Source organism: Poecilia reticulata, linkage group LG15, assembly GCF_000633615.1.
Source record: "Poecilia reticulata strain Guanapo linkage group LG15, Guppy_female_1.0+MT, whole genome shotgun sequence".
Classification (NCBI taxonomy): Eukaryota; Metazoa; Chordata; class Actinopteri; order Cyprinodontiformes; family Poeciliidae; genus Poecilia; species Poecilia reticulata.
In genome coordinates this window covers 23,113,001-23,126,142 of record NC_024345.1, presented here as the reverse complement: position 1 = coordinate 23,126,142, position 13,142 = coordinate 23,113,001, and the positions used below count along the sequence as shown (strand labels likewise).

Sequence of the window (13,142 nt, the reverse complement as noted above, 5' to 3'; positions counted from 1 at the left end):
GCATAGTCATAATTTCCAGGCACTTGGTGAATATTCTCAGGTTATTTATTTTTACAGTACCTATAGCGGGTTATATACAAGGCTAATCTATTTAAATTTAAAAAGAAATCATTGAAAACAGGGATTTTTGCACACATTTCCCATTTAAATAAGGGGCAGTGGCTGCATTAGGGAAACAAAGAGCCACAGCAGGATTGTCAAAGGTTAAGGCCTAGAAAGGTGAGGTAAAGGGCGGGGAAATACGTTTTATAGTGCAATTCAACGATTAGCATCATTTCAAGTTCTCAAATCTTCAAGAAAAAAAAATCTAATCTCATATCTTTTTTTTCTCTCTTTTTCTAAATCAATTTTGAAAGAAAATAATTAAAAAATGTGACCAGGGATATCAACACCCACATGCATACATGCATGAAAAATAGAGCTCTCACAGTAAATAATATACTTTCTGAACATGATTCAAAGTTTATACAAAAGAATTTAGAAATACACAGATTCCTTAGAAATAATGCATAAAAGAAGCATTAAAATACTAAATATAAGCAGGATAAATAAAGGTTGAATAAAACAGCTTATTGTACTTTTTTTGTTATTTTTATACACACATTTGGTATATCTGAGTAACTTACAGCGTTCTGCCTCCAATAACATAAATATGACAGCTACCACACTGTGTAGTCTACCCGTACATAATCTGATCCTTAAACAGACGGTATGGCAAATTAACAGATTACAGTGTTTTTATAAAATAATCCACATGACAGTGTACCTAAATCACCTTAAATAAAAACTTTTTGGAGGCAAAAAGACTCATAAAAATAAACTAAACTCTCTGTATTGAGCTTTACTGGAAGAGAAACAAAAGGTAACTGTTTACCCTGAGAATGTGAACCTTCCAGGAAGCATCATCAATTTATTTATAAAATAAAACAAAACAAAAAAATCACAAGACAGCTATAAAACAATAATTTCACTACAGAAAACAAAATCTTACAAAGTATTTTTGCTCTAGTTTCTAGTACAAATATCTTAGTATTCTTGAAATAAGACAAAACTAACTTACAAGTAACTTTTTAGCGAAATATAGAGGATTGTTTTAAGTAAATAATTCCTTAATATTGATGACAAAGGGTGAGTTCTACTGGCGTCGTTACCTAGCAACGCCAGCCAGGCCCAGCCCGTTACCTAGCAACGCCAGCCAGGCCCAGCCCGTTACCTAGCAACCCAGTTCTAGTTCCACTGGTAGATTATTTCACTTATACCAAGATATTTTCCCATGTTGTAAGTGCCAATGAAACTAGTACTTTTTCAGTAATATTAAGGAATTACTGACTCAAACTAACTAAAAGTTTATCTGTTAGTTAGTTCTGTCTTATTTAAAGTGTACTACGATATTTAAAAAAAGAAACTAAACCAAAAATATTTGGTGAGATTATGTGTTTTTTTCCAGATTTAATTTTCCTTCTTCCCTGCCTCATCCAGTGTGTGTGACGTTTAAGACTTTTCACAGTTTGGCTTCCTCCAGTCCATCAGGTGGCGCCGCCGGTGGAGCATCATCTCCTCCTGGCTGGTGAACACCCGGCCGCAGAACCAGCAGGAGACCCTCGACGAGGCGTCCCGGCCAGGCGACGCCACGCCCACGATTTCGTACTTTTTCCTGCTCACCCTGCGGAACTTCAGCCTCAGGGTGAACCTCTCCTGCACTGAGTTCTCGCCCTGACCGTCCGTCAGATCATTCGTCATCGCTGCCGCCCCGCCACCGCTCAGAACCGATAGAGCCCTGAGAGTCTGCCGGGAGAGCAGGACTCTCCGCACCTGCCTGTACTTGTTGACGACCTCCATGATGCGGACCACCTGGGGGATGTCGGCGTCCGGGTGGTTCAGCACCACGACGGGCTGGTCTCCCGCCGGACGTTTGACCGGCTGGGACGGATTTACGGAGACTAACCTCAGCGTTCTCGGCTGATGTTTCGGAACCAGCTGCCACGGAGGCCTCGCCGCTCCCGCTGACGACTCCTGCTGACTCGCTTCAGCTTCAGGTGACTGGACGCCGCTCAGGAGATGCTGGCTGAAATCTGTCGACGCCTCTTCGCATTTTGACTCTTGATCACTTTGCTCTGCTGGACGTTCAACGCAAGAGTCCAAATTTGCCTCCACTGTAAAAAATAAGGCGATTAATAAAGAAGAAATTTACAGTAAAGCAATATTATTCAGCTAGGTCTGTCACAAATAGCAGTAAATCAATTAATAGCAGGATAAATTAAAATAAGCTTCATAATTTCCAATCATTAAAGAGGTTGTCCCATTTGATATCATTGAAAAGCCGCCACTTGTTTTTTGTTTAAAATGTTTTCCAGTTCCAGTGTTAAATATTATTTAGAAATTAAACTTTTTTGATCTTTGAGTGCTTGCATTCATATGTCATTTTTTTCATTATCATCTGAAAATGTTCTCAAACAGACAATATTATCGTTTATCTGAATAATATCACACCTATGTACAACTTTGTGATAAGAATGGGATCCAAAATATTCAGAACAGTTGTAGCTGAATCTGTCAAGATAAATAAGGAAGAAATTATTGCAATAACAATAATATTGTTGTTTTGATAACAATTTTAAAGTAACATAATGCTAATATAATGCTAGGGTTTAAACGATTAATTGTGATCAATCAATTATTGAAATAACTAATTTAGTAAATTGCTTAATTGTTAACTGGTGCATACAGACTCAAAGAAGGCCATTTTCTGAAAGAACATCACACTCAGAGCAGAAATTAGTCCAAAACTCCACAAAAGGTATATAAATAGTGCATTTAAGATATAAAAAAGACATTTGCCTGTAAATATGCTCTACCCAACATTTTCCAAGTGGCATAGTTTTATTAATATGCGCCTTTTTCTCTCAAATTTCTAATCAATTAACCCAAAAACATTTTTTTAGATGCATCGTTTGTGTTGAACCAGGCGAACATCAAAAACAGGAATGAAGGCTGGAGTGTTGATTTGGTCTCAACTAGTCCCTTTTTTTAAGGACGATTTTGTTTAGAGTCCATTTTATTTGTCATTTCTGTCGTTTTGTTTATTTTGGATATTTTAAATGTCTGCCAGGTCCAGTATAAAATGATGATTAAAATTTAAAGTTTATTGATCTTTGAGAATACAACGTTCCTGCATTATTGTTTTGTCATTATTGTCATATCTCAAAGCAACAATGTTGTTCATCGCAATTTATCTGGGACAATTTATCATCCAATAAAACTTGCTCTTGTGACACTGTGTTCTTCTGGTTAACAGGAAATTAAATATTATCCATTACTGAATTAATTTTGTCTTGTGCTTTATTCAGCTTTGTGTGTTTTTTCTTTTTTGACTCGACTGAAGATAAAGTGAAAGAAAATATCGCGATAAAAAGTCCATATCGATGTCTGTACCCTCTCTTCGCAGAAAGCGGTTTTCCGGTACTCATTGAGTTTTAACAATAAATTACCGTCTTACCATGTGGCGAAAAAGCAGCAGGACTTCTCTTCTCCTCCGTCTCCTCGTTGGATATTTGTATTGCCGGCTCTTCGTTTGGCGTCCCCACGTCGGTCACTGATGCCGCCACGGGATTCGTCTCGCTTGTTCCCTCAGCAGATCCGCTTTTGTCGGAGAAATCCTGTGACTCCTCCACGTCGTCCTGAATCTCTCGATGTTCATTTTCCATCGTCGCGTCTTCAGTTGGTCGTACAGAGTCACAGATTGCAGTTCGTCGAGACGGGTCAGGAAGGTCCGCTGGAGAACCTTTGATGGAGTTTTGCTGAAGATTTGGCGGCTCCACATGACCATCGATCTCAACGCGTTTTGGAGATGAAGAGCTTTGAGAAACCCACTTCTTCCTCTTCACCAGATTCTTCTTTATGACGATCTTAAAGAACTTTCCTTCTGCTTTTCTTTGCACTTTTTTAAACCTGGCTTTTCTTCTCCGCCGTCGTTTTTTCACCTTCCCCTCACTCTCATTCGGCAACTTTAAATCACTCGACTTGCAGATCCCCACGTCGTCTGCAGGCTCTTCCAGTTTTTCACTGTTTTCCTGGATCTCTGAATCAGTCTTTAATTTGCGGTTCTCCCGGTTTTCCTGCGTTCCAGCGCCAGACGACGAGAAGTCACTGCGCGGTTTGTTTTCAGTCAAACAAGGCGCCTGATTTTTCAGATTTGGATTAAATCCGTTCTGGTCACTTGCACAGAAAGAGTCGCCATCGGCGCTTTCAGGACAGGTAGGTTCCTTATCTGCGGGGGCCATTTTCAACCTTTTTGCGTAAGAAGCACCGTTCTGAGCTAGCGTTATTTTGTTCTTGACCGTGAGGACAGCGAGATCTGACGTGTTGGGCGCGATGCCGTTTTCTGAGTTTTTCTGAGGGACGTTTGACAGAACAGATTTGAGAGCATTGGTCCACTTCTGGTCGTCGGTTTCCCCGGCGACAGACTGCATCAGAAACTGCTGAGTCTCTTCTAACGTTGTCTGTGGGTCAGAAAGATGGCAGTATTTATCCAGAAACTCCTTCCCGGGAAGCGACAGACAGTCCTGCGTCAACCAGCAGGTGTCTCTGACTGTGCTTCTCGTTAACCTCGTCTTCGCTCTGGGGATCCGCTCGCTTGGTTTCATTGCTATGGAGTGAACTCGCCTCCCATCTTTCCCCTGGTTGCCATTCTGGCAAACATGAGCAGTTTTAACGCTCTTATTGAGCAACCATTTCTCAGGCGCCTCGCCGCCGCAGAACTGACGACCACCAACTTCTTTTTCTTCAACGGTTAAATTATGCTTATATATGTGGTCTAGAAACACCCGAAAGTCACACGTTGAGAATTTTTTACACGTTTCGCATGAATACTTCCCGTCTGAGCAGTGATACATAGTCAGGTGGGCACTAAACTCAGGCCAGGTGCGCTGAACGTTGTCGTTGCACATGCTGCAGGTAGAAAAAGTGTCTTTGTGGCTTAGCAGGTGAACCTGAAGGTAGGAGAATTCATGGGCGCTAAAGGTGCACATATGGCAGGAAAAAACGGGCGGACTGCCTCCATGTTTTTCCACAAAGTGCCTCGCCAGGTCTTTGGGGGCATAATCCGAGTTGTCCCCGCATTGAGAGCAGGGGAACCTGAGCGTACTGCCGCCGTCGCTTGTGACGCGGGCTTCCCGGGGAGGCTCCTTCGATGGAGGCCACACGCTGGTCTGCTCCCACTTCTTCGCTATCTTCTTTGGCCCATTCTTATCTCGGCTTTGCATAGCTGGGGGCTGAACGACAGTTTTCCTGAGGTGGAGCCGTCTGTGCCAGCTTCTATTCTTCTTGCTGACGCGCCGTTTTCTGTGGCCCGTTGAGGTGGCTGTGCAAACATCCATGTTTCTTCTGGTGTCTGGTGCAGAAAATATGCAGCTATTAGTAAAAACAGCATTGTTTAGAAGTTAAAAAACAGACATTTTGATGCTATTTTACTTGAATTTAATGATCATAATTAAATGTAAGCCCCTAAAACAAGCTTGTAGTTCTTAAACAGGTCCACCTGTTGCTTGGCTCAGGTCCAAAATACCCCACTGTGGGCATTAGTGTGTCACAAACAACAAACACGGATATTCATCAACAACATGCAGAAAATTGCAATAGCTTCACCTGCAAGATTCATAACCAGTTTTTAAAAGAAACAAACGAAATCAATTTTAAAAACCCATCATGTTTTACGACTTGTTAAAAGAAAAACCAAAACAAGAAACGCTTAAAACTTGAAACGACCGAGCACAAACAGCCAGGGGGGTCGTTGGTCCATTGTTTAGTTAAAAAGTTAACCACAACAAAGCGATAAAGACTCGCTTCGCAACGCGCAGAGAAGACATAGAAACACAAGTTAGAGGAAAAGAGAGCGACTGAGCGTCTCCGTTTATATCGGAACACGCATTTAGTGGCGATAACTGCGGTTTGAATTAACGCGACGCTTAAGAAGAGGAGCTTACAAAGACGAAATAACTTATAGAGCACAAAGCGCGACGATAAAGTTCCCGCACACCACCGCGTTTTCACGCCGACTCGACTTATTACCGCAGACAAAGCTGTCGAGTGGGATAAATTCATAGTAAATGTGGAGTTGTCTCGGGTGTTTGGGGTATTTTTTTTCCTCTTTACCTTTTTCTTTTGTGGAGAGCTTGACAGCTCAGCGAGTGGCAGCCATGATGGTTTCATCCGGGGATTACAGCCTGTGAGCAGCTTTAGCCGTTAGCTTCCTCGCTGCTGCTGCTGCTGCTGCTGTCCCAGGCCTGCAGCTCCACACAAACACTCAGCTGTTCCTCTGCCTCCATTGCTTTCACTCCGCTTTGCTGGGATATTCACTCCTGTTGAGCTTGTTGTACAGTTTCACACGTTACAGCCGCAAAGTATATTGTATATTTAATGTGAAATGCACAACTGTGACGTTAAAGGATTGAACGGTTTTCTGTTTTTTTTTCCTTTATTTTGCAACTACTAAACTGAAAGGTGGGGCAGCCTCTTTTACTCCAGCCATAAATAAATAAAAGTTAATCAGAAGTCACTTAATTAGTAAACAGGATCCACTTGAAGTTTAATCTCAGTGTAGTCATGTTTTTGGGTAAAGTACCCAAAAATTGAACTCAAGTAAAAGTAAAAAGTCAAAGAAATTACTCAAGTAAGAGTAAAAAGGTCTGTTCAAGTACTGAGTAACTGATCAAATTATTAATCATTTAATATTTTAAAATTACATAATCCAGACAAGCCAATATATAAAGTTAAGTGGAAATTTTGGTATTTTAAGGACCAAAATGACAATAATTTACATAAGTAGCAAAAAATAACTAAACATATTTCAAAAATCAGCTTCTTTCAATAAAAAACTTATGAAACATTAACATAATCTGCAGGTGTGTGTCTGTGTCTGGTGAATTTTTGGTTAAAACATGTTTGTTTTTCATTCAGTGGGAAGAAAATCCAGAAATTTTACTCAAGAATAGAGATACTTCATAATTAAATTACTCTAGTAAAAGTAAAAAGTACAACATAGTAAAAATGCTCCTAAAAGTACATTTTTCCAAGTTACTCAAGTAAATGTAATTGAGTATGCAACTACTTACATCCCAACTTTGGCCACGTTGAATGGACAGATTACGCTGGTTTATTAGATTTTGTTTAAAAATAACTTTTTTTTAAATACTTTTAATTATGATATAAAATGTTTTCATAAGCAAAAAAAACACAAAAAAAGAGAGGCCTGAAAACATCAGGTAATAAATCTACATGTGTTTTACCAAGTTACTGGAATAATTGAACTTTTCAACTGAACAGTTTTGTTTTCACACCAAACATCCTACATCAGAAATCAATAATCAATGAGCCACTTCTGCTATGTGGTTATATTTTATTCACAGAAAAAAGAAGTCCAACATGCAAAAGCTGCAAGGTTGCATTTTACGGTTTATTTCTCCACCATGATAAGCAATAAATGCAGATTTATCTTTCTATTGTTTCCTTCCTCTCCTCCTGCTTAAAAAAAACAAAACATAAGCCCACCCCAGTGCATGCTGGTCCTGTTTCTATACTTATAGAAAATGGCCCCACAGCTCTTCCTGTCTGACTTACGAAGGCAAAACAAAAAACAAACGAACAAAAAAGGTTAACCTACAAATGAACCCCAAGATATACAGTAAACCAATAATAAGTTTCAATAGAATTAACATAAAAACAGATATCTCCAATGGGATAATGCATATTAATGAACATGCAATTTTATCATACAGTATTGAGACGCTCATTTAGTGTCTTTTCATGTTTACAAAACTATATTTGTCATAAAATAGGAGCTGAAACAGGAAGTTCCTAATGAGGTAAAAGGTGAAATAATCAGAGCGCTGATTACAGACCAGCCATGCTGTAGGTTGCACCCTAAAGGTGAGATAGGTGGAGCTTTATTGAAATTATTGAATGGGTTTATTGATCAGTTCGGTGTCAGCGGTTTGATATAGAGAATGTTAGAAACACTGCAGAGATCAGGGGTCAATCAGGGGTTCTTTTTAACTCTTAAGTCCAATTACCCAAGTTCCTACTCAAAAGAAAAAAAAGAGATATCCTTTATTGACAGAGGGGAAATTCAGCAGCAGGTTACAGGAAAATGTAAGATCCCTATTCAGCCAAGATAAACATATAAAAACCAGTTATGAAGGCAACTCTGTACTAGCCAGGTGTACCTAATAAAGTGGCCGGCGAGTGTATGTTCATCAAAGAAGTGAGGCTTGCAGGAGCATGGAGGCTCTAGACTGGTTTGTCTCCTTTTAGATCAAGCGGTCCCTGATAGTTTGCCATTAGGCAGCAGACGACCCACAGCTGATTGACAGAACCGACCAGAGAAAGAGGAACAAGACCGTCCCAGATTTGGTACTCCTTCACCCTTCGTATGGCCCTCTCCACCAAAATCCTCAGTCCAGCAACAGCCTGGGTCTTCTGGGTGTCTTTACTGGTGGGTTTTGTTAGTGGAGGGACGATGAGTGCTGCCCCGACCTCTGACAGAATCTTCTCAATCCGGAAACCCTCGTCGGCCACTACTCCGTCTCCGGGCCGAAGCAGCGCCAAAATCTCTGATTTCCGAGTTATTTCTATGTCTGAGATGGAGCCTCTGTACAGTTTGGATACAAAAGTGATGATCCCACATGGAGCGATGCCAATCAGACCTTTAAAGGTGGTGTGGTTTTTGGAGCGTGCCGTTTCACAGCGGATCTCAGTGCAGGCCACTGCCACTCTCACCTGGGGGCAGCACTGCTTGAGCTTGTCAGGCATGGTGGCCTCAACTTGCTCTCTTGTCATCCACAACGGCAGCGAGCCAAGAACCTGGTAAAGGTAGCTAGTCCACGTTAAGATGATGCGACTCACTGTGGGCAAACTGACCTCAAAGATGGACGACAAAGTCTTCTCCTGAAGTCCGGCTGCAACACGACAAAGAAACATGAACAGTTCGTCGATGAGCGGAGGTTTTCGCTGAGGACTAGGCGTTTCTTCTGCAGACCGCTGTGCCTTGGACCAGTACACCAGCCTTGAAGCAGAAGGCTTAACCGACTCCCAAAACACAGCGAAGACCTCCTTCGAGTTGAATTTCGTGTAGTGACGAAAATCTTCATCTGTGACGCAAAACCTGAAAATCAGTGGCAGCTTTTTCTTAAGAGTCAGCTGCTGGATTTCCATTTCCAACGACAAAACCTGGAGCTCCAGCTCTTCAATTCTCCGTGTGGCAGTGTCCAGTTTACCTGAGCGAAAAGAAAAAACATACACCTTAAGAGACATCACTCAACTTTCGCTATCCTCATCACTGGAGTCCTTAAACTAGAGGCGTCAAATTCATTTTGGGCCATATCAAAGTCTGGATGTCCTTAAAGGGCCAGTTGTGTCAGAATGTATTGGTAAAACCCAATACAACAAAGAGCTGTTTGTTTCAGTATTTAGTAAAAGTTTCCTTAAATTCAATAATGTAATTGAACATCTTTTCACACTGGTCAGCCCATCTGGGATTTTGTGATCGTTTCTGTGGTTTATTTGCAATCAAAATCACAGATTTTGTGGCACTAATTTAGAAATATTTGTACGGATTTTTTACGATGTTTGCCCTAATGTGTGGGGTTAAACATGACTTCTTATTAACTGCCGTATCGGTCATGGACTATGACTTGACATCAAGTGAGGCTGAGGTTGCGGTAACTTAAACTTAATGTGTTTTTGGCCAATTTTGAGAGAAATATTGCAGTAAAATCAGAATAAAATGTGAGGATTTGTCGATTTATTGTGAGTTTTGTGCATTTGTGAAAAACTGGAGGGACTAATTGATATAATTTGGAGTCTAAAGGGCCATATAAAAAGCTACAAAGGGCCAGATTTGGCCCCCGACCTTGAGTTTGACACATGTACTTTAAACTCTCACTGGTTGCCATGGCTACCTGCTTTTATCCTGCTCTTTTAACATTAGCTAGCATGTTGTCGGCATACTACAACTGTTTATCACAGCATTATAAAAATAAATTATGCTATCAAACGGACATTAGTGAATGAGATGCGTCTTAATGACCCGTTAAATGCAGACGAGTCGATAAATAATGAGAGAAAATGGCCCAAATGTCAAATATTACTAGCTGGCAAATAGTTTGTTCATAGTAAGATCAGCAGTTTTCAATGAGATATGTTGAGTTGCTCTAAATAAGACAAACATATACATAGTGAACAATAAGGGCACCAGAAAAGGGTTTTTATTTAATCAAAAAACACAAAAGATAAATGAAATACAATAATTTCTTCCTAGTTTGGTCACAATTAGAGGGAAAATGAAGATGTAGCTGCATCCATCAAGGAAGGTGATAAACTAATTCAAAAACTGAAAACGCAGTGGACTGAACGGGACACAGGTTGAGGTACAGAGACGATGAGCTATAAATTAAACCTCTGACATCTGCAGACGCCGCTCAAAGAGAAGTGATCTGCGCTGGCGGCAAGTGGTACATAATTTTATTAGCCTAATTGTAAATAGTTTAGAATAATGTATTATTGCCTGCGTTCTGAAGGCGCACTGCACTGAACCCCATTGAAAACCTCCTGGTTATTCCACCAAACGCTGATTTCTGAACTCATCCTGAGTTAAAACATTAGTATTGTTGTTTTTAAATGAATATGAACTTGTTTTCTTTGCATTATTTGACGTCTGAAAGTTTTCCTTCTGTTTCGTTATTTTGACCATTTCTCATTGTCTGTAAATAAATACTCTGAAATTGTTGCTTGGTATTTCAGATACATGTTGTCAGTAGTTCACAGAATAAAAGAACAATGTTCATTTTACTCAAACATATAGATATGTTTGAGTATGTATATGTACATAACATCAGTTTTAAAGTCCCTTCTCTGGCTCCCTGTAGCTCAGAGAATAGACTTTAAAATACTGATGTTAGTTTATAAATCACTGAACGGTTTAGCACCACAATACCTTAAAGATCTGTTATTACTGTACCAACCGTCTAGACCCCTCAGATCTTCTGGTTCTGGTTCTGCTCTGCATCCCCAGAACCAGAACCAGATGAGGAGAAGCAGAATTCAGTTTCTATGCACCACAGATTTGGAACAAACTTCCAGAAAACTGTAAAACAGTTAAAACACTGGGTGCCTTTAAATCTCAACTTAAAACCCACCTGTTTAGAGTTGCTTATGGCTAAATTAGGGTTAGAGTGCCGGTTTTGATGTCTTCCATCTTTTTATGTCTTTAATGTTTTTAATTTCTTCTTTCTTTTCGACGTTTTAATGATGTAATGTTTTTTTTTTTTTTTTAAATCTCTCTCCTTCTCACTGATTATTTCTGTTTTTATTTTAATTATGTAAAGCACTTTGAAATGCCTTGCTGCTGAAATGTGCTATACAAATAAAATTTGATTGATTCATTGATATAAAGAGTAAAATCAGAAAAACTGATAATTCTGCAGTGGTCTCTTAACCTTTTCCAGAGCTGTGTATATAATATGCACAAGGCACACATGCCATGTTGCTGCTATACAAATAAACTTTACTTGAGTTTTTATAAATATAAAGCTTATTCAAAGGGAAAACCACAAAATATGCAATATTTTCTATAGATGGATACCAAAGCTGCTCCTCCTCACTCAAATGTATTTACTAACGATCTTTCCACCAGTTAGCAAGTCTGAAATGTTCTAGAGATGGTTTCAATGTTATTCACTGCCATGTGTTTTTTGTAGAAGACACTTTCTGTAACACTAACCCGGAAGATTGCAGGCATAGTCATGATCTTTAGCCACTGCACTTGCAAGCAATCCCTCCTCTGTGCAGTCCCCAGGGTCAGGCATCTTCTGGAAGTCATCCTGGCCAGCAGCACCAAAATACTTTTTGGTTAGAATGAAAACAGACTCAGGAGCTTGTAAGCTTCTCCCTAGACGTGGGAAATATGTTGAGACACTTCAATTAGGACACATTTTTGTTAATAATATTTAAAAAAATGTTAAACCCTGTCGTCCTCCCTTTACCCCAATCATTCCAGTGAAATCTAGAAGGCACCGCTCCTTGTCTAATCCGAATTCTTCCACTGGCTGATGTGCTGAGGTCCTCCGGGGCAAAGTGCTGGCTGCAGACATAGGTGCTCCCACGGATGATTTGAAAACTTGGTCCCTCATCTCTCCTGATTGCTCTCACCCAACAGGCACGTATATCTGGGTCTACGGGAAAATCATGGAAACTCAAATATGGGTTTTTTTGTTTGTTGCTAGAACAGCGTGGTACGCTGCAATAGCAACGTCTTGATGATTGTGCCATGTTTGTTAGGTGGGTTGCTGCTGAGAAAGATGGACACAACAAAACAAAATAATTATTAATCATATATGTAAATGATTTAATATTTACAACACTAAGCAACAGTGTTAGAAGATGTCCGTGATTTTACATTAATATAGGAAGTAAACCTTTGAAACTTACAGAACTGACAAGCAGCAGTGTATGTTTTTAGCTATCCGTGGCTAAAGCTGCTGCTAGCTAGCGGAATTAAAAATTGTAGGCTGTTTCCCTTATACACTGCAAGAAAAGGGTAAATTAACAATAATGGATAACGTTGCCATCACTAACTAACAGATACATACTGTTTTTATTAACGTTGACAGAAAAAGTAAACCTTTTAACGTTACAGTACTGACATGAACCGGCGTATATTTTAGCTACATTTGGCTAACTCTACTGCTAGCTCGCTTACCGTCTAATCAGACGCTGTTTCCCTTATACACTGTAAGAAAATGGTAAATTAACAATAACGGATAACGTTGCAATGGTTAATTAGCACGTCAGTATTGTTTTATTAACCTCACCTTTCGCTATATCCTAAAGATGATGAGTATACGTACATTTTCCAGTTTCGAGGCAGAAGCACGCTGGAAGTACAGATACACCGCAACGAGTCAGAAAGGAAGTCATCTGACGTAATTGTGAAAATGGCCTGCCCATACGATGAATGTTTTTGACATTGCGGCTCACAATGCAAGATATGTGGCAGGTTTTTTTTTTCTAGCTGATTCAAATTTTAGATATGTAGTAGCTTTGTATGTATATCTTGATCATGAATATCTTCTTTTGTGGTGAGAAAATAC

At 39.8% G+C, this 13,142-nt stretch overlaps 2 protein-coding genes across 5 annotated transcripts; both read right to left on the bottom strand.

The window, feature by feature from the left end:
• Positions 1 to 1,262: 1,262 nt before the first annotated feature.
• Positions 1,263 to 6,331, bottom strand: znf518a (zinc finger protein 518A). Its single transcript, XM_008429983.2, has 3 exons — positions 6,151 to 6,331; positions 3,497 to 5,389; positions 1,263 to 2,153 (listed from the first exon to the last, which is right to left on the bottom strand). The coding sequence occupies exons 2-3, from the start codon at positions 5,373 to 5,375 to the stop codon at positions 1,492 to 1,494; spliced, it is 2,541 nt and encodes an 846-aa protein (XP_008428205.1). The 5' UTR covers positions 5,376 to 5,389; positions 6,151 to 6,331; the 3' UTR covers positions 1,263 to 1,491.
• Positions 6,332 to 7,431: 1,100 nt separating this feature from the next.
• Positions 7,432 to 13,139, bottom strand: LOC103477091 (uncharacterized). 4 transcript variants are annotated; one of them, XM_008429989.2, is made up of 4 exons: positions 12,864 to 13,139; positions 12,036 to 12,338; positions 11,774 to 11,941; positions 7,432 to 9,269 (listed from the first exon to the last, which is right to left on the bottom strand). In XM_008429989.2, the coding sequence occupies exons 2-4, from the start codon at positions 12,319 to 12,321 to the stop codon at positions 8,284 to 8,286; spliced, it is 1,440 nt and encodes a 479-aa protein (XP_008428211.1). In that variant the 5' UTR covers positions 12,322 to 12,338; positions 12,864 to 13,139; the 3' UTR covers positions 7,432 to 8,283. The 4 variants fall into 4 exon arrangements, with proteins under 4 accessions (XP_008428211.1, XP_008428208.1, XP_008428209.1 ...); XM_008429986.2 differs by having other exon boundaries at positions 12,036 to 12,341; positions 12,900 to 13,139; XM_008429987.2 differs by having other exon boundaries at positions 12,900 to 13,139.
• Positions 13,140 to 13,142: the final 3 nt, after the last annotated feature.